At 35.3% G+C, this 22,625-nt stretch overlaps 1 protein-coding gene across 1 annotated transcript in view; it reads left to right on the plus strand.

Moving 5' to 3' along the window:
* pcx (pecanex) overlaps positions 1-22,625 on the plus strand; it is a 359,123-nt gene that overhangs the window by 48,110 nt on the left and 288,388 nt on the right. The window contains exon 3 of the mRNA XM_089247188.1: positions 12,276-12,472. Within this exon, the coding sequence (XP_089103314.1) occupies positions 12,276-12,472 (197 nt within the window). The remainder of the gene's footprint in view (positions 1-12,275; positions 12,473-22,625) is intronic.

Genomic DNA, 22,625 nt, shown 5'->3' on the forward strand with positions numbered 1-22,625 from the left:
CCCTCTAGACCTCTAAGTCTATCTCTGCCTATGCTGCTGCAGTGCCATCTATGATCTTAAATCATTACAAGAGCTTTGGAAAATAAGACAGCAATGAGCCAACTCACAGAGCGCACGTCACTTCTCCCTCAAAACACACTCTCAGAGGCATTAAAGGCCTCTCCCCAATGGCAAACAAAATCATGCTGTCCCCCCCCCCCTGGTTGTCATTAACGACATTCACCCAACCCTTACCTTCCCAGAATTTTTCTACAAAGCATATTTTTTTTATTCAGGTTGACAAATCCTTTCACATTTCTTCCATTAAAAAAGGTTGGAAATCCAGTCTTCCAGTAAAAATGTTCCATTTAGACGGTTCATGTTAAACATACTTTTTTTTTAACATTATATCACCATACAGACCAAGAGTTCTTTCCATGTTGACCGGAGTTTCATGTTAATGAGGTTAGACTTTATTTAGTCTACCACCACTGTGCATTAGCAGCCTAAGTGGGTTGCAAACCCGAATTTCAACTCACAACAGCATACTGGTTAGATGAATAAAACTGAATATTAATGATAGAGTTTTTGCAGATTCGGTTTTTTTTTCTCCAACAATCTCAAATTTTTTTTACAATTCAAACAGGCGATCCAATCCTATACAATTCTTCAAAAAGGCATATGCTCAATCTTGTGGAAACAAAGCAAATTTACACAGTAAATACACTGTCTCGAATGTGAGTCTGTAACCGCAAACTGTACTATAATTTCCTATATATAACCTGCAGGAGAAAAAAACCCTCAGAAATTGGAAAAATTGGTATAATAGCCACTCATTCAAGAACACAACTTGATATTTCGTCAACCTATTTCTGATAGCCTGCAGTGCCCCTCCCTCTCAGGAGAATCTCCTGATTTTTGGATTCCAAAAGTTGGCATGTCTGTTTAATATTATTATTTTATAATTCAATAAATTAGTTGAATAAAGCCCTGGGTGCAAAAACGTTTTGTCTGGCAGATAATTTGAACTAGGGCTTAATTTCTGGGTAGAGCTTATGTTAGGAGCATCCCAAAAAATCGTTCTGGGGCTTATTGATGTAAATACTGTTTTTAAATCATCTGGCAATACTGTTCATTTGCAAAAAGTGGCATGGCAAAATTATTTGAATGCTCATATCTCAGGAAGTAACCAGCTCAAGTCAAAAGCAATGGTATTGTTAGATGCACATGGCAAAGGTGCACCCAATGATATCACTTTGGTTTCAATATCTCTTACCGTCTGGGCACCAGGCCTGCTGCTCTGATTCCTAACATTGTTTTATGCTATGTCTCTCGAGCAGTTCACAATGAAAACATGCAAGATTGATATAATTTGTTAGCTATTCCAAACACAAAGCTGATGATAATGACATAATGAAATTATGAATTTAAATATATATTATATTTAAATTCATGCATTCTGACATAATTTCATACATAATGAAATTATGTCACCACCTACCACGTGATTCAAGGCACAAAATACATATTCACATCAAAACTTGCGGCAGTGTCTATGACACAGCCAGCCGCCTACCCACTTTTTTTTTTGGTTAGGTCTTATTTTTCGGGAAACATGGTAATACACTATCTCTCCTCTGGGTTCATTGTGCTCAGGTTAGGAGAGGGATAAGGTACTTTCACATGCTTAAAATTAAAAGAAAGCCTCATTCTTGTTGAAAAAATGTTATTTTTCTAATGTGTATCAGTGAAATGAATCATGCCGATGAAGGGGTTATAATCCCAATAGCGGGCCCCTCCTAGCTGGCGAACAAAACTTTCAAACTTTCAGTCGCATGAGTGTCTGTATCGAGTAGTTCCACTGTACTTTTGGAATTACTTTCAACAGTTCTTTCAATATGGAAAGGTCATGAAACCTCGGCATACAACATAACGCAAATTTATTAAACATTTTAGCACAAATTACCAAGACACAACTCCAGATCAGACAAACTGAACATGCTTTTCTGTGTGAGTCAGAGTGATAAAGTATAAGATCTTCGTTAAGAGTTGGTGTGGGGGGGGGGGAGTTTAGTTTTAGTTCCAGTCTCAAACCAAAACCAAAGATGTTCTTCGTTTTGTGGTAAACAGTGTCCGTCTCAGTACCCCCCCTTCCAGTGACTAACGACACAGTCTGACAACATTGTTGAATCTGATAGGATAGCGCACCTGTCTTCTGGAACACGTGAAGCGGTCTAGTAGTTTCGGAAGCACATTAGTTTTGGGACACACTGTGTTTGAAATTGTAGTTGCAGCATCCTCATTCACTGTGAATGCAGGTTTGATTTGATCGATACATACATTTGTTGCTTTTCCATCTATCAGAAGTTTAAAATTCTTTTCTTTTCTGCTGATCACCGGAAACGGTCCAGAGTAGGGTACTTGAAGCGATGTTCTCAACCTTTCATGTCGGATAAATACATGAGAACAGGTGTTAATGCTTTATGTACGAACACATTATTTTTGTTATGAGAGCTTGTTGGGGAAGGGGGCTTCTGTCTTAATGCTCTTATGTGTTCCTTGAGGTTTTCGATGAACATGGACGGATCTTGAATTTTGTCACTCGAACCGTAAAAATCGCCAGAAAGATACAAGGCAGCATCGTAGACAAGCTCAGCTGGTGTTGCACCTATATCTTCTTTCAGTGCTGAACGAAAACCGAGAAGAGTGGTTGGAAGGACTTCTGTCCACTTGTTGGTGTGGTGAGCATTAATTGCAGCTTTTAATGGACGGTAAAAATTTTCGATCAACCCATTTGCTTTTGGGTTGTACTGTGATGTTTGCCACTTTTCTACACCTAGAAGAGCAGCGAGCTGGGACATTAGTCTTGACTCAAACTGTCTGCCTTGATCAGTTGTTATGCGGTCTGGTGTGCCGAATCTGGAAATCCACTTGGAGTAGATTGTCTTTGCGACTGTTTCAGCAGTAATATCTGAAATCGCATATGCTTCCGGCCATGGGGTTAAGCGGTCAATTAAAGTTAAACAATAAGTTTTCCCGTTTGATTCCAGCAAGGGTCTCACAAGATCGCAATGAATATGTTGGAATCGTGCAGTTGGCAGTGAAAATTTTCCTAATTCTGATTTTGTGTGTTTGTGAATTTTAGAACGGTGGCAATCAATGCATTGGTGTGCCCACTCACGAACATCTTTATTCATAGACTGCCAAATGAAACGGTTACGTGTAAGGTCAACAGTACCTCTAATACCTGGATGAGAAAGGCAATGTAAGTTTAGGAAAACTTGTTTGCGAAATTTAGCAGTGTCTTGCTTTTCCAGTTGAAAGATGGCAATATATTTTAGAATTTGAATTGGGCAATTGAATTAATTTCAATTGCAACCTAGTATTAGTGTCTGAAATGAGTTGTTTCAGTTGTTTGTTTGATTTTTGATCATTACTGAGTTCATCATAATTGAGAGGCTGGGGAACAATAACCTCACTTATGCACGATATTGCATCGGCAGCTTCAAGGACGAACCGGGTATCGAACTCGTGACACCTCTAAACATCCTTTGGTACTTTAGGCGAGTATCTTATCGACCTGGGCTACCGCGCCCTCATTTCTTCTTCCATGGCATGATGCTACATTTTTGCTTCAGGCGAACTTACAGCATCATTTAACTGGTAGGAGGGCTAACACCAGTCAAGATACTAACCAACAGTGTAGTTTTCTGTAAGAAAAGGAGGTGTGGTCTACATTCTCAAAGAGGATACTGCCTTTCGAAAATTTCTGGGTTCTCTTGACGTTCATCATCAGTCCTCAGGGACATTTGGATGTTGTCATCTTCATCACTGCACTCATCACAATTTTCGATGAAATCCAGTTTCAGATTTGAATGATGATTCTTCACAGAAAATAACGTTACAGGTTAATTTGACAACAGTTTTACATGGTATGTACACAGGATATCCATCGTGAGCCTGGTAACCAACAAACAGTCCTTTCACATACTTTCTGTCCCACTTTCGATGCCTTTGTTTTGGTTGATGAGCATAACACCTAGTACCAAACACTCGTAGACGTTTGAAATTAAAATTGTCTGGCTTACGATACCACAGCTCATGCGGTGTTTGACCATCTACAGGAGTCGGACCTGTGTGGTTGAGAGCGAATACAGCAGTATTGCATGCCACTGCCCACAGCTTCTTAGTAAGTTCTTTATGATGAACCATGGCCCTGGCTGCTTCCACAACTATGCGATTTTCACGTTCAGCCGCCCAATTTTGTTCAGGTGTTTCAACCATGGACACACGCATCTCAATACCACGATCATTAGGAATTTTCTTCACTGCATTATTTACAAATTCAGTTCCGGAATATCACAGAAATTGCTTCACAACATGACCTGTTTTAAATTCATTGAGAAAGTCTCAATGCAAGAGGCCACTTCCGTTTTAGCTTTCAAGAAGAAGACACGACAAAACTTGGTGTAATCACCTTTCATAATCAGCATGAAACAGAACCTCCAACAGAGACTTCTTCCATGGGTCCTACAACATCAGCATTGATTTGTTCACCTGGTTGTGTTGCTCTAATCATTCAAGACTTGAATGATTTTCTATGGGACTTCCCATACGCACACCCAACACAAAATTCAGTGTGACCAGCAAACATGGAAATTCCCTTGTTGAGAATTTTTTCACAGTGTTTTTTATTTTGATGCACCAACCTCTCGTGCATTAACTGGTACACACACTTTTGGTTTTTCAATAACCATGTTCATGATAAACAAACCATTATTCGATTTTTGCCCGACTGTAACAATCACGCGGTTTCTTTTTACATAGAATCAATCAACCTATTCACAAAAATCATACACACATTTTTTTTCGAGAGCATGCGTTATGGAGAAGAGCTGATATTTCAAATCTGGAACGTACCAGACATCAGTGAGAAAGTTGCGATTCCACTTACTGTTGACTTTCGTTTTTACATTTATCCGACCGCATCCATAGGCAAGAAGCTTCCCCCCACCAGCAGCATTGACAACTGCCGGAAGTTCAAATTTCTCGAAATTCACGAACACATCGCTATTTGGTGTCATGTGGTGTGACGCTCCTGAGTCTGCAATCCAGCTATCGGCTGCTTGTAGTAACATAGTAATATACACAACATCGCGGAGCTCGAATTCGGCGATGACGATGAACTTTCATTGAGGACAGTCAATTTTCTTTTGACCGATTTTTCCTCACAAAAAACACGTTATTTTCGCGGTAGATCCGATTTTCCCATGATTTTTCTGTCCTTGTTTCCATTTCTTGTCTTTCCTTTTCGGTACAAGTTTCTTTTAGCCGGGAAAGGAATCCATTTTCTCCGCGCATAACTCTGAGCCATCTGAACTCTGTTGTAACTTGCTTTGTTGTTTGAATCCACACAATCCATTCTGTTAAGAGCTCGATTGACTGTTCATCCAGCGGTACACCATCCCACACCGTCTTGAAGGCCAGGTACTCCTTCGGTAGTGTTGAAACAATATGAAACAGCAACATTGTGCTGGGAACCTCACATTTTAAAATGTGGTGAAGCTTGTCATTTGCTTCGACGAATATATTCTGGCAGTGACTGATGCAAGATGCGACAGTTTCTTTCTCGCTCCACTCTAGGTGAAAAAACTCCGTCCACAGTCTGTCTAGTTGGTGCGACGATGACTTATCATAGATCGTTAGCTGCTTCTCTGGCTGTTGTGCACATTTTTACAAAGTCAAAGTTTGTTTCATCTAGGCTCTGAGTTATAAGCAACAGTGCTTTAGCGTCACCTATGTCAAAGTCCTTTTTGGATTGGCAAAACTCCACTGCCTCGGCAAGCGACGAGTTTTCCTTTTCTCTCGGAGGAACTTTCTCCCAGTTACAAAATCCAAAAATTCAGGGGTCTTCAGCAGTAGAGTCATCAACTTTCTCCATCGTGTCCAGTTCTTTTGACACTGCAATCTGCCAATCTGGAGCCTCACGTCCATCAAAGCCATTTCGGTTTTTCTTTTGGTTACTGCGCATTGACAACGTGATCTGGGGCCAATAACCTCATGCAATTTCTACAGACGCAAGGTGTAGCAGAGTTGATAATGGAGTTTGCAAAGTAATATGAAGTGGTTCATAGCTAATTATTATTTTAATTAATAGTAAATATTATTATTATTTTAATTAATAGTAAAGTGAAAAAAAACAAATGTAAAACAGGACGCTTAGTACATACACAATACACAACCCAGTCTCCGTGAGTACAGATATCGACTAATTACAAACGAACTGACTTGGCGGTACTACATATTTCAGTCGCCAAGTCACCTCCAAAGTTGGCAAGATATCGTAATCCAACAAAATGAAATTAAACTTACGTAATAATCGAACACTAATAATCAAGTGCAGCTGTGCCTTTTAAAATTTGATAACACATAACTAATTTAGCTGCCTTATCTGTGACAAGATGATAAGATAACAAAACTGTGACTAAGATAACAAAATTTGAAAATATTGTTTAAATTGATTCATAACTTGGGGGAATAAAAAAACAATGTGTTAATGACAGTCTTTCTCTTTTGATAAGCCTTCTTCCAGTGTTTTTCTTATTGCTGTCCCCCATGTGATAGAATTATAAATATAACTTGAATTTATTCGGTGAAATATTAGCTTCTAGCCTCATAAGAGCAACAATTTAAATTTAACAAAAATTTTGGGTCTTGAAGTCTTTTATCATCATGTAGGCATAATCAGTGTTTGTGAAATTGTGTTCTGTTAGTCATGTGTAGGTGCTACATAGTGGCCCTATTTTCTTTGGATATTTTCCTTTATTTATAATTAGTTTTTGAAAATTGAGAATGTAAAATAGAAAGTTCACTTGAAAATTTAAAGAAAAAGTTTGAAAAGTCAAAATAGAACAATCTACATTAAATAAACACTACACCATTGATATTTATTCACATCATTATATTGGTATGTAATAAAAAATAATATTTTTGTTTAGTTTCACAATAATGCAATGATTATAACTGTGACTGCGTATTTGGTACCTTCAATATAATGTATTTTTTAAAGATAAATGTTTGGACAGATTCGGCAGGGTGTAGGACAAGCACTGTCCTAAATACAGTACCTGCTTCATAATCATACATGAAAAATAAGATGTGAAGAAGAAATAACATTTACAACAAACTAAAAAATTTAAAACAGTGTTTATTTAAACAGTTATATGAGTGATATTTTACTATCAGATTTCCAGCCTAAAACTATAAATTTGGTGAAACAATTAACTTAGAAAAAAACCAAATGACACCTTTTTGAAATATTTTTGATTTAGTTAGTTTTATTTTCTGCTAGTATTTTTTTTAATATGTTAGTATCATGGGGAAAAAAACCACAAGTTTCCACATAACATTTTGAAACTTGGAGGTTTTGGACAGTTTGAGACAGTTTTTCCCACGTGTCCTGTCCAAAACCCCAACCCTGACTAATGTATATATCAGTGTAGCCCAGTGATTTCCAAACATTTACGATTCACGGTGTCGTTTGTATTACCACTGAAAAAAAAATTTCGTTAATATCTTTTGTCAGTCCCAGTCCAGCCTAACAGAAAAAATAGAACTATAATATATACTTCCCCCGAGGCTTGCACCAGGCCTGCGATACACTAACATTTTCTTTTTTGGCCACCCAGTCCTGTGTATATGAACTTCTCTGTTTCAACAAAGAAAAACGGATGCTTTTTAAACTTTCTTGACTCTAGATTTGTCAATATTGGGTTTTATTTTTGCATTAACCATCACCAGGTCTGTGAATTCATTCTCCTTCCCTCTCATTTTTTTTTTCATTCTGCGAAAATTTTCACACATTTTCACTGGTCCACAGATGTGAAAAGGTTTAAGAATACTGGTGTATGAATGTATAGATACACATGCGAAATGCTGTAATAAATCATACTATTGAATTGCTGAATGGATAGAACGTCATGGTACCACAGCACACAATTTGGAAACCACTGGTACAGCAAATCTAAGCCTTTTGTTCTCTGCGAACCAAGAAAATATATCGCTGAAGAGCAGTGGCTCTTGATGGTTTTTTTTTCCATCCTGCACCTCAAGTGCAATATGACTTGCCTTCCTGCACGTCCTTAAATAATCAATTTTCTATTCGTTATTTTTTTCTTCGATCAATTACATTAATTATCTGTATTAATTAATTTTTATAAACTCTTTTACTTATTATTTAATTTCTTTTTTCGGCTCTATTAACATTTACACTCATGTCCATAAATTAAGGATAATTCAGAATCACACGGAAATTGAAATCGAAAGTAAAAATTTCACCTGTAGAATTATCACACACATCTGCAAGAATGATATGCAAATTTCAAGAAGCCACCAGATGATGCCGATAGTATATCACAATGACGAGAGTGTAAGAGGGGGGGTATATAAGGAATGGTGCAAAGAAGTGAAATTGTTCACAAGAGTTCTGTAAGACACTCAGTGCCATAAGCGAATAGTTATGACACAGAGGACGCATGTGGATGATTTTTTACGTGGTAGAATTATCAGCCGTCTGGAATGTGGGCGTACTCAGATGGAAGTATCCGAGGAACTTGGAGAATGCCAGGTACCCGTTACCACCAAGCCAACATCATTGAACGACACCGTTACGGTGGTGCAATATTGCTCGTTTGGGGTGAAATTATACTGGGTTCCAGAACAGATCTGCATGTTCAAACCGGAACCATGAAAGCCCAAATTTATCGAGACATCATTCTGAAACAACGTGTATGTTTGTTTAGGGGTGCCATGGGCACAGAATTTGTGTTTATGGATGACAACGCCCGTCCTCACCAAGCAAACATCGTAAACGAATGCCTTGAATCTGAGGATATAACCTGTATGGAATGGCCAGCATTCTCACCTGACTTGAATCCGATAGAGCATGTGTGGGACATGCTTGGCTGACGAGTTGCAGCCTGTCAACCACCTCATACATGTGTACCGGAACTTCGGAGAGCATTGCTTGCTGAGTGGAGTGATCTTCCCCAAGATCAGATCGATAATTTGATACTCAGCATGCCTAGGCGTTGTCCGGACTGTATTTCATCGCATGGGAGACATACAATGTATTAACCATCATACCGACCATGTAATAGTAAGTTTTTGTAAAGGAGATATTTTTTACAATTGCTCCAGGGAGCTAAAATCGTAGTTTTTATGAATGGTATCATACATACACCATCGTTTTTGTTCTTTATCTTTTGTTTAATAAATGGGCTTTATGAATAAGTAACGTTTGTTTTGTTTCTGAACCTTTATTTGCCGGAGCTGGCATTATCCTCAATTTATGGACATGAGTGTATTTTTGGCTTTTTTTTCTCAATTAATTCTAAAGCTAAACTAAAAAAAGTTACTGTTTTATAACTTTTTCAAAATTTGGGATACAGTTTCAATGTTCTTTACTTATTGATTCCAGCTGGTACAACAATATATGGGGTTTTTTTGAAGTCCTAACACAGTCCTTATCTTATCAAGCATTCGTCATAAAGAAATGGTTCCAATTTTAAAAATGCTCAAATTGTATTGAAAAGAAATCCCCTTACCACAATTTTCAGAGCGAAATTAAGAACCACTACTGTAGAGGGATTACCGTTATACTAGGAGGCAGTTTACTTAGACTACGGGCAATTCCAAACAAGATTTGAAAAAAAATATCATGGAAGAGGGACTTATATTGGGGTAAAGAATATCGTGGAAGTGAGGTTTCATAAAAAAATATTGTTGGTATGAGACAGTATCCCTGGGTATGAGAGACAGAATACACACTATTACAAAGTTGATAATACAATAGAAAAAGTTGTACATGAGGTATAAAATTTTCTCCCCTTCATCAATGATGATATGCCTTTTATAATTACAGTCAAATCCTGTTTTAACGAATGCCGTTATAGCAAAAATCTTGTTTTAACGAACACTTTTTTAATCCCTCAAATAAGTATGCTTAGGAACAATGCAAACAACCTGAAATTCCTTTATAACGAAGTGATTTCTCCAGTCTCTTGGAGTTCGTTATAACGGAATTCGACTGTACTTCTCTTCTCTGCTCTGCATGAGAACTTCCCATAATAGCTAATTACCAATAAAGCCCTGTTCACATGTGCAATAAAACATCCCAGAAAGTTCCCAGTAACGGGGATTTTCGCTATAAACCATTCACATGATGTTTAGTTTATGCCGGTAATCCCCCTCTTCTTTCCGAAAGTCGTCACTGGTTACGTGGGTTGAACGGAAGTGTTTGATTCAAGATGGCTGATGAAGGAGCTTGCAGAAGTTTTCGCGGCGCAAAGGATTATGGGAGAGAAGGTCAGTGTCCACCACCAATCCACCCCAAGAAAGATGGGCTTTTTTTTAATTTTTTTTTATGAAACCTCACTTCAACGATATTCTGTACCCGATAAATCCCTCTTCCATGATATTTTTTTTCAAATCTTGTTTGGAATTGCCCGTAGTCTAAGTAAACTGCCTCCTAGTATAAAGTTGCCGTGCTGGTAATTATCACCAAAGTGACCCCCAATCTTGCACATGTGAACGGGGCTTAATAAACACTGGTTGCGAATATGTATATATCATATGGTTATGAAAATGTGCATATCTTAAGCAAAGGCAAGTAAAAATATGATCATCTTTTCTAACCTATCTCAAAACTGCTTGTCATTGGCCAGAGAAAATTCACAGGGAGGGGGATCACCAGGAAGCTTAAAATTTATCAAACATGTGGGAACATGGGTTTAACAACAAGCAATTTCTGAACTATAGTTTTTTTCCACCATATGGTCACCACTGAATTCGCAGGCTGGTGGAATAAAAAAGGTTTTTGGAAGACTGGCCTGGAGCATCGTTCTTTTTAATTGTTTAGTTGTGGAGAAGTATTTGGCGGTGACATTTCTGGGGTTCTCAGTGATGGATGAGTAATAAAAGAGAACATGTGTGTGTTCCCAAAGTACAACAGTTTTATTTCCCCCCTTATATTTTTTATGAAGACACTCGACACCTCTTCCATACAATCTGGTCATTTCATGTAGAGCCCAATTTGTGTTTCGATTACTGTAGGCTGGGCTGCTAGACAATGGCCATTCCAAAGAAGTGGGGCTGCCACTTAATTGCGATTGCCATAATAATAAAAGCGATAAAAAAGCACTCTGCTTCAAAAAGAATTTGAGCAACCCATTGCAAAGATATGTTGGGGTGGGGGGGGGGCGTTTCCAGGAAATGGAAAGAAAATACAATGCAAAGTGTCACCCCTGCTCAAAAAAAACCCCCTGGAGATAAAGAGGGAGATAAGTAGACACTGGCCATTTTTGAATAGAAATGATGAGCAAGATCTGCATTGAAAAATGTCTTTTTGCGGGCCAGTATACCAGCCAAAAGTAGCGGGTTTTTTACTCTTGTTAGTATGTTTTTTGGGGCAAAACTAATGCCAAATAAATTAGGATTGATATTTAGAATTTTAAATATTTTTTAGTCATATTTGGAAGGGCACTTTAAATTAGAAATTATCTATTGGGGCTGAATTTAAATGGTGTTGCTCAGCAATACCATTCAAGTGATTGATATTGCTGGTGCAACACAAGCAGATATATTCTGGCATCCCTGCTTGATTGGTTCCTTTCTAGCCTATTTCTTATTGGCTGTTTCTTTAAAATGGGGAAAAAGTCTTTTCTCAGCACATGAGAACTCATTCAATGTTCCAGTCAAAAAACGATTTTTGAGCCTCTGATGAAGTAGCAAAATGTCTCACCCTCTTGCTCATGTTCCTGAGATATTCTGGGGGGGGGGGGAGCATAGGTGAAAATTCATGACAGGAGGCCACAGAAAGCCATGAAAAAATTCAAATGTGAAGAAATAGTGTGAAAAAATGTGACTACATTCCAGCAGTAACGCCCATAAAACGAGGGTCATCTCAATTCATGGGTTCATCTAAGTATGGCCTGGGTGGGGGATGCTTATATGTATATTCATGAAGATATGTTTCTTTCAAAAATTCTCAATTTTTTTTGCATGTTGTTAGCTTATAACATGACAGGTTTTCAATCAAATTTTATGAAACTTGAAGAAAATTTCACAATGTGTAAAGGAAGACAATTCAGGTGTTTTTCTAGAATATCAAAAAAATGTCTAAAATCCAAAGTGGTCACTGACTTTTGGCTATGCAGTATGTGTTGCCTCATACTTGAAATTGAAAATTGTTCATTAAGAAATATGTTAAGATTTAGCATGTTTTGTTTTCTTTCCAGGGACCCTGAAAACATTGAAATGACAGTTCTGAATGCTCGTAGAGAAGGTGAAACACCCCCAGTCCAATGCAGCTCCAGAAATTCATTTGCAGAAGGTCCACATAAACAAAGTGTTTCTCAGCATGTAGACTCCATGGAGTTGCTGAGCCGCCTAATCAATTCAGAATTGGATGTTAAGCCTTGTGGAAGTACAATAGGTAAAATTTATTTTGATTTTAAATATGAATAATTTACATCACTTTTTATTTCATTCAAGTTATACAGCTAATGCTTGTTTTCATTAACTGGAACAAATTTTAACAATTACAGTGGAAACCTTGCTACAACGATATCTTTTTAAGTCTTGTTTGGAAATTCTATACTCTAAGGTTAAACTGCTGTCTCTCAATATAACTATAATTCCTCTGCAGGATATATTTTTTCTTGGTCCACAGAGTATCTTTATATCAAGGTTTCACTATAGTTTGTAAATGGGAAAAGACATTGAAAACAAGTATTTTTCAAGACCAGATTGTAAAAAATTTGTTGGTTTGTGAAATTGACCAGCATTTGTATATTGCAAGTGTCTTTATTGCACTGTCATTAAAACTTCTAATTCATTAAGTTTTTCAAACAAAGAAAATAATATTAATGAACTTCAATTGAACGCAAGTTAACTTTGTTAAAAATGTCAAATTCAATCAAAGCAGTTATCACTGTACACCAGACAAGGACAGTTCTCAGAGGTCTATAATATACATTGCCTCCTCAGACAACTTGAATGAACTTTACAGTATTGGGTGGCAGCAAACCTTTCAGCTGATTGTTGAGGAACGGACCACCATTTCTACTGGTTTGGTTATGATGGTCACCTAGCCAGTAGAAACATCAACTATAGTAGCCACATAGAAACATCAATGAAACAACCAGTCTAGTGGGGTCTGGAATTTTCTGATGAATCAGCTGTTACATGAATGGAAGTTGAACATGGCAAACTCTGAGAGAGATACGGGTGGCTGAAGAGGGAAATAAATGTGATGCAAGTGAACTCTCGGTTGGTAATTATATGAAGGAAATAAATAAGACAACTATGAAAACGGGTTGTAACGAGCATGCCATCCACCTCAGATCAAGAAAATAATCCAGATATATACATTTGATAAAAATCACATAGCATTATACATAATTTGCATGAGATAGCATATTAACACAAAATAGCATTAACTTTCGAAAAATTATGGCAATGGAAATTAACTCTTCAGTGTACCTAATCAAGACACTCCTTCAGACTATGAGAAAATGATAAAAATCCTGAGAGAGACTTACATGACCACCTGCACGAGGACAAAACATGATTTGGTAAGTGCAAATCATACACAATTATGTAAACATATTTGAGCATTAAAACATAAGTTTTTTTGTTCTTGATTAAATATAAAAGTTGACTAAGCATGGCCATTTCATCCAAGAGATCAACTCTGACATTACAGTTAACTGCTTAGTTCTTTAAACAGAAAAATCTCATGAAATTGTTATGTTTTTGATCAGAAACCTGGTTGAGAAAAGAAAGAAACATATTTTTTTTTTATCTGAGGTGAGACTGATTGTGTGTGTGTGAAGGTTGACACAGGACATAAACCCACAAACTGGACAGTCTTGACTACTGTTTTTACATTTTGTTGCCAGATACAACAGTTCTCCCACACTTGATTGAACAGTTAATTTGTGACATACTCTTGCAGGTAGGGTGGGCAAAACGTCCGTAGAAACTTAAAAAATTCATAAAAACTGGAAAATAAACTGAAATGAAAAACTGTTTGCAGGGTTAGCTTCTCTAGGTCTTTGGAATTTTTTTAAGACAGGAAAAAAAATAACTCAAAAAACAGCCGATAGGTGGCGATGACGTACACAAGTCAAAGAAAAGCTACACAAATAACGAACAGAATGCTCCAAATCATTTATTACAGAAGTATGTGTTCCACATGACCACCACCACAGGATAACACATTGCAGGAGAGTCACAAATCCAGCAATGGGAGAGTGCAGCAGGTCCACATACACGGTTTACAACAGTCAACTGCTTGTGGATTAGGAGCGCAAGTTCTTATATATGTATGAGAAGGTTATATCGTCTTAAACATATATTATACCATATATATAGACGGTTATACCATCTCATTTGCATATTTCCACTGGAGTCGCTTGTACCAGCTCCACCTATCAGCTGCTTTTTGTTTGTTTTTTTCCTGTCTGGTGGTGGTCATGTGGAACACATACTGCTGTAATAAATGCTTTGGAGGCATCCTGTTTGTTGTTTGCTTATCTTTTCTTTGATTTGTGTATGTCAGTGCCAGGGTTGTTTGGTTTAAACCATTTGTTTTTAACCAAATGGTTTTTTTAAAAAAATCCACCCAGGTTTTTTTCAAAAAAATCTCTACAACATGGTATAAATATTTTTTTCAAATAAAGATTTTTAGTCACAGAAGTAGCTAAAGTGGCTAATATTAACTACATATGCTAGCCCTGTTACATTTTCATGCTTTATCTTAGTAAGATCAAGCAAGCCCACGAATATGGGTTGCCTCACATAGCCACACTTTTGTTTTATTTGGCATTAAAAGTAGCAGTAATTTCTCTCATATTCCAATAAGACACCAGCTGCCCCATGAAAGACAAAGACCAATGTGGGGTGGTTCATCACCAAGCAGACACATTCATTTCCTTTTCATAAGCAGCATGTACTTTCTTTAATTGGCTTCACTATAACCAGGAGGATGTAGATGATTTTTTTGTCATTTTACATGTTTTCAGTTTTTACATCCAAAATGTTTTCTTTTACCTGAAGCCATTCTTCTCTTAGTACACATACATACTAGAATATCTATATTGAAATTAAATAAAAGGAATATGGCGAGTACTGGCAGAAAAAAAGATATAATCTGGCTCTCATTTGATGAAATAAAAATTGAATCAAGAAAAGGAATAAGAGCAAAATGCAAAAGTTGTGAAAAGGTTTTAGAAGGTCAAGTTAGCAGAATGAAGAATCATCTTTCAAGCTGTATAAGAAACAAAGATTTATTTGAAAATGAAAGTAAGTTATGATTTTGTGCATTTATAGTCAAATGATTTATACAATCTTCTCATTGATAATTAATTATTATTAATAATTATTTGCATAGTCTTTATGTATAAAAACTGTGTCTTGAATTTTTTATTCAGTTGAAAAAAAAATTATTACTGAATTTGAAATGTTCTCTTAATTTTATAAGTATCAACATTCATGTTTTATATATATATATATATATTTACACAGCTATAAAATCATTTCAACAAACACCCCCACTTCCTATAAAATTAATTATATATTTTTAGTTACCTAAAAACTACTCACCACTTGACTTTGATTATTTTACAAGAATAATGAGCACATCTGAATTAATGTTTAAAAATGCTGTATATACATTTGAATGATGAAAAAAATTATAGCATTAATATAAAAATTGTTTTAAAACAGTTTTAAATTGTTTAGTTTCAGGATGAAAATTCAAATTATTGTTGTCAATCGAACTAGCTAAAGTTCCTAATTTTTTTCAACTAGATACAGGCCTAATATCTAATAATTTAGATTATTCCATTATGCTGTTTTAGCAGTGGTTCATAGAATGATGTCTGTGGGTGAAGTATACAATACACAAAGCTTGACATAATTTGGTTCAAGTTTTTATCCTCAAATTACTTCAGCATGTAAAATTCAACTGAGCATACTGTGACTTGAAGTTTGAAACTTCCATTATGAAAAATTTAGAAGAGTTTCCTTGTTGTTCTTGTCAGTTGTATTTGATAAATGTAAATTGTAATTGGTGTCATGTCAAGTTGGCGTACTGAAAAATGAAAAGCAAATGCAGCAGCTTGAGCAGCCTCTAACATTGACAGTAACCTTCTGGTCCCTGCCAATAACCACTTTTCAATTATATGAGAAGTGATGCATTAATGTACAAGCAGGACCACAGGAATGACCAAGCGAATAAGAAATTGTGCACCATCAAGCCTATTATTAACCAACAATGTTCAACCTTTAGAAGAAAATGCAAATAATAAGTCCTGCTTGTCCATAATACGAAGTTGTTTTTGCAATCATCTCTCTTATTGAGAAAGTCAACCCAAGTACCTACTTCGTCAAGGCCTATTGATCACTTATATTTCTAATGTTTCTTTTTTTTTAGTCATGCTTTTGGTTACAATCACTGAATCAGAGCCATTATTTTTTATCATAAGAGTTATAGTTTTATATTTTACAGTATTTTAATATTGTTTTAATATTGTACATTAGTTTTATTTTTTTAATACACATTTCATTCTAGTCATCACCATATTTTCTTGAGTATAATTCACAGATTATTATGTTAAACATTAGAATTTTTTATGTGGATTATGTGCTGCCACATATTATCTGCAATTCTTTTTTTATGAGAGGATGGAATGGAACAAATCTTAAAAAAAAAATTAATTTTGTCAATTAATTTTTTTAATTATTTGTCAATTTATTTTTATTTGTTTAAAGATAGATATAGATGGCATATATGGATGTAAATGGAAAAATAAATATTTTTTTCTATAAAAACATGACAAACTACCACTCTCATTCCTTAAGACTTTATTATTGATTAATGGGAATTTGCATTTGCAGATTGTATTTTTCAGCAGACATTGTAATAATATTTTTTTCCCAGAGTAATAAGATTTGTATCGGCAGATAAAAGAGATAATACACTGCCATTGATTATATGCAAGAAATTACTGTCTTTTTTTTTCATCAAATGGCATTGTAATTTCATTTCAACCACTTCTTTGATGCAGCATGACCTTACAGGTCTTATACCATTAAAATTCAAAATTGAATTCATGACTGTCCAAAAATTGTAATAATTGTAGAGTTTCAAAATTCTAACATATATGTTTATTCATAAATTTAGTTCAGGGAAACATTAATAGTAAATGCAAAAAATTTAATCTTATTAGAACAATGAAGAGAAAAACAAACTAGTAGAATTAGTTCTGTATTATTAGGAAAGAAAATGTCATTTTCTCTAACAAACAAATTTTTTTTTAAATAGCCACTTCATATTGGTTAGGCATTAAAATTATACTTTTACTCTTTAGGTGACATCTCAAGCCAACAATCGTCAGTTTCTGCAGAAAGTTCTGATGCAGCAGTGGCAGCAACAAACTTTTATTCCAGTTCCAACCAAGACAAAGTTTCAAATTCTCAAATTAAGAGACAAAAATTATGTGCAACTTTAGATTCATATATTGTGAGATCTACTCCAAGCCAAAAAAGAGTTTTGGATGAGCAAGTAGCTCGATTCATGTATGCCACTAATACATCTTTCCGCAGTGTTGAGCATCCACAATTTGTTAAATTAATGCAACAGCTTCGTCCAGGATACATTCCTCCTAGTAGACATGAGATAGGTGGGCATTTTTTGAATACCATTTATGATGAAGAAAAAAAAAAGTGTGCTACGGCCCTAAAAATGAAACTGTATGCCTTGGATTTGATGGATGGTCTAATGTACACAATGAACCAGTTATATTTATCACTGTCACAACCAAGGTAGGTGATGTGTACCTGATTGATACAATCGACGCAACTGGGAGAGCTCACACAGCTGCAAATCTGGAAGAAATGGCACTAGCCAGCATAAAAAAAATGCCAATCTGAAATGCAATGTTTCATCAAATCCGTAGTAAGAGATAATGCAGCAAATGTCACCAAAATGCGGGACATGTTAAGCAAAAATGATGAATTTGATTTAATAACATATGGCTGTTCAGCACATGCACTGAATTTGCTAGCAAATGATATTGTATATCCTCGAGTTAAAGAACAGTTATTAGAAATAGTCAAATATTTTCGCAATAACCAATTTGCAAATGCGTGTTACAGATCACAAGTAAATACTGTTAAACTAACTGTACCTTCTGATACTCGATGGAATTCTTTTGCAGATACATTAGAGCTTTACCTTAAAAGTTGGCCCACTCTGCTTAAAATTTGTGAAGAAAATAGGCATGTTATTGATAGAAACATTCAAAACCTAGTGTCAAATTTTGTTTTGAAGAAAAATGTTGAAGATATGTTTCAACAACTAAAACCTATTGCGGTCACCCTTGATGAAGTCCAAAAAAATAATTGTAACATCGCTGATGCTGTATATATTTAGAAAGACTTAAGAAAGAAATTTAAAGAAAAAAACTTAAACAAAGAAGTGCTACAGCATCTAGATGCTCGCTACAAAATGGCTCTTACACCTGCACATTTTCTGGCATACATGTTGGATCCCAGAAACAAAGAGCAAGACCTCTCTGAGCAAGAAAAAAAGGATGCTTTGAGTTTTGTAAATCAAAAATATTCGATAAACTCAATGATGCCATTGATAGTGAAATTTCATGCAAAAACATCACCTTTTCAAGAATATTTTTTCGAGCATAGTGTATTACAATCTGTCACACCCTATGAATGGTGGAAAAGTCAGGAAAAAGACATAAATGAGTTCAACAGCAAAGTATTCAGTGAAATAGAACAGCTTCTCACTGCAAAAGCTTCTTCTGCTAGCGTTGAAAGAATGTTTTCAACATTTGGTTTGGTACAATCAAAAATACGAAATACAAAACAAGCTAGGCTTGGAGAAAGCATCAAAACTTGTTTTTTTGTTTAAAGCTTTTAATTGATATAATATTTCAACATGAATGAAATTTTTATGCTGAAACTGTTCATACATTTATTCAGAAAAAAGCTAAAAACTTGTCTAAATAATTTTTGGTTTTCTCAGAATGTATCATATCTATAAAATATGTAGTTGTCACTTTGGAAATGTCTTTATCTGAAACACAAGTGTATTATACATATGTACCATAGGCCTATGGCGTTTTCAAAATGAGACATTTCCTTAAAGAAATATTGGCAGTTAAGAGATTTTTAAATTCTAGAACTGCTGAACTCAAACAATTTAATTTTTAATTTGTCATTTTGTTTGTGAATAAACCCGATGTTGATTGACATTCAAACAAAACATTCTTTTTGATTTAATCTTGTATTGGCACTTCAGTTTCTTATTTGTAGTTAGAGGTGTGCGTGTATTTACTGGTAAAACAGGTTTATAAACATATATATTTTTTATTTGAAATAATTTACATTTTTTTTCAATCACCAAAGTAAAAATAATATTTTTTTAATTTATAAAATTATTAGTGCATTTATAAATTCGATTAATAACAGCTGAAACTGGCTCAAAATGCTATAATGAAATATATAAAATTGTGAACAATTGTTTTTTATTACAATGTACAAAATATTTATAGATTAATTAAGTTGGCAATAGAGTTATTACATCCATAAGCCAAAAAATTTTATTTTAACTAATCATTTGAAGTTAGAATTTTTTTTTAGAAGTATTATAATTTTCCTTTTCGAATGATAAAAAAACCAAAAAAACCGGGTTTTTTACCAACCCTGGTCAGTGCTACCTATTGGCTGCTTTTTTAGTTTTTTTTCCTGTCTTAAAAACATTCCTGTGACCTAGCGATGCTAACCCTGCAAACCGTTTTTATTTTGGTTATTTTTCTGGTTTTTATAAATTTTTAAAGTTTCTACTGACTTTTTGCCCACCCTGTATGATGGAAATCTGCATTGCCATGTTGACCTTTGAAACTGAGTATCAGGTTGGTCTGTGACTGGTACATCCTGGCTGTTTCTTGGTTACGATTGAATATCTGAATTCTGAGAGTAATCAGGTTGTTGCTGATACATTCCTGGATAACAAAACTCTTGCCATCTGGGTTGTTGTTGAATCTGTTCATCAGAATCCTCATTATCATTAAATTTGGTTGCTGGTAAGGAGGAGATTGCATAAGCCCCCAGTTTCTGGTGCCTATGGTCGGAGTGTTTGAATATTATTTCAGTGTGATAATACAAAGTGATTTGAAATGTACATTGCATTGCAAAAAAATAATTTGAAAATAAGTCTTTTTGCAGCTGTTACACATAAAACTTAGATATATTGTCGATAAAAAATTGCTTAAAGATATATTCTCTGCATGGATACATTTAACTGTGAATTACGGAAATCGTGCTAGGGGCACATTGGTCGCAATTTATTATCTCGATGTGCACCCCCAATGCCCCTCGCTGCAAGAAATGGAAATCCCTACAGAAAGCGGGAAGCGCGGCCTATACGATGGAAACTAAATTTTCAAAATTTATTTGATCCCAATTTATTATCTCGGTGTGCTGCCCCAACGCCCCTCACTGCGAGAAATGGAAATTCCGACAAAAAGTGGGAAATGCGGCTTATATGGTGGAAATTAAATTTAAAAAATTTATTTGATCTCAATTTATTATTTGGGTGAGCTCCCCAACGCCCCTCACTGCAAGAAATGGAAATCCCGACAGAAATGCGGCTTATATGGTGAAAATTAAATTTTAAAAATTTATTGGATCCCAATTTATTATCTCTTGGTGTACATTCCAATGTCCCTTGATAATGACTTCAATGAATACTTTCTTTCATTTGTTAAAAATTAAAATAGAGATGGAAAGGGGGAACATTTCCAATAAATGAGAAAAAAAAATTATTTCCATTTTTTATGCCTAAAGCAACTACCCTATTATATAAGATCGCAAAAAACATGAAATTTTTTTTAAAAATTAATTTAGTTATTTATGACATAATTACACATCATCAAGTGTTGGAAACACCAAGGATCACATGGGCCATGTTGGCTCTTACAAAAAGTTATTCATTGTGACATGTCAATATTAAAAAAAACAAATAAACCAAAAAAATTACAAATTATACACAAAAATGAAACATAATAATACAATTTTAAAGCAATTCAAATTTGACGTGACGAAATGACTTTGCTACAACTTTGTACAGTGACGAAATGAGTCTGCGAAAAATCTGTACCGCGACCAAATGAGCCTGCGACAAATTTGTACCGTGACGAGTTTGTAGTACGACAAATTGACGCTGTGGCAAATTGAACATGATGAATTGTCCCGTGACAAGTTGAGCAGGAGGAATTGACTTAGACTCATAATGGGTCTATCTTAATTCGTTTTAGATTTATTACATGTATTATTCCTCAGTTTTGCCAGCATTCTCCACCAGTGGAACATTTAACAATGAAAGTAACCAAGCTTAGTTAAACTAGTAAATTAAACTTTTTTTAGTGAACCTCTGGATTGCATATGTCTTTGAAAATTAATTATTAGTGTCAAAAACAATTTTAAATTTCTTCAAGAGGGATTCACTTTTACTCTAGAAGGATCTAGGTGCTGCCAACAGTTCAGGTCCCAAAACCAAGGCCAATTAGAGTGGAGTAGCATCTCTTTATGATAATATGTAATATGATAAAATATAATTAAAAAAATACTTTTAGATGTTATAAACAGCCAATAAGTTATTTAAAAAAATATGTAAAAAAATGGTCTTAATATGGGCTAACCCAGGAGTTCTCAAACTTTTTCCACCTGCAACTCTCTTTCCCTTCATCATTGCTTATCCATGGCTCCTCAGAGCAGTTTAACAAAGGAACATTTTGAAAAACCTTTGTCAGGTGTAAACTTACGTACAAATACAATGCTACAACAGGCAAAATTCCCAAGGAGGTGGCTGGGAAAAAGATGCCCATAACAAATATGGATGTCATATGTATCAAAAATACAGCAACCCAATTGAAAATGTGATTACAAACACATTTATATGCATGATAAAATATTATACAATGCCCATAAAGAACTTATGGTTGTCTTATTCTAAATATGGATAGCTTCTCGATTTACCCCAACATGTTTATCATATTTCTTATTAAATATGTCAATTGTGTTAGAATTCACTACCTCTGGGGGTAAGCTATTCCATTTATTAACAACCTATTAGAAAAAAATTCCTTGTGGCACACCATAACCTAGAATTGCCCCTTATCAATCGATCTGGTGTCCCCTTGTAAAAGCAGTCGATTGACACTGTACTAATTATTCTCTGTCCATCCTATCGATCCCATTGAAAATTTTGAACACTTTGATCATATCTCCCCAACACCTGCATTCATCCAATGTAAACATGTTCAAGAAATCAAGTCTTTCTTCATAGCTCAAGCCTTGTGTGCCAACAAGAGCATGAGTAGCTCTTCTCTGCCCCCCACTCATCCGAGCCTATGTCCCTCTGTAGGTATGGTCTCCAAAAACACTCCAGTGCAGCACGAACTAAGCCTTGGAAAAGTGGAAGAATGACTTTAAGCGAATGTAAGGAGACTTTCTTGAAAATGAAACCAAGCATTCTATTCACTTTTTTGACTACCACTAAA

This window comes from Pholcus phalangioides, unplaced genomic scaffold (assembly GCF_987345545.1).
Source record: "Pholcus phalangioides strain wild (caught in Gottingen) unplaced genomic scaffold, Ppha-v1.0 ptg000017l_1, whole genome shotgun sequence".
NCBI lineage: Eukaryota > Metazoa > Arthropoda > Arachnida > Araneae > Pholcidae > Pholcus > Pholcus phalangioides.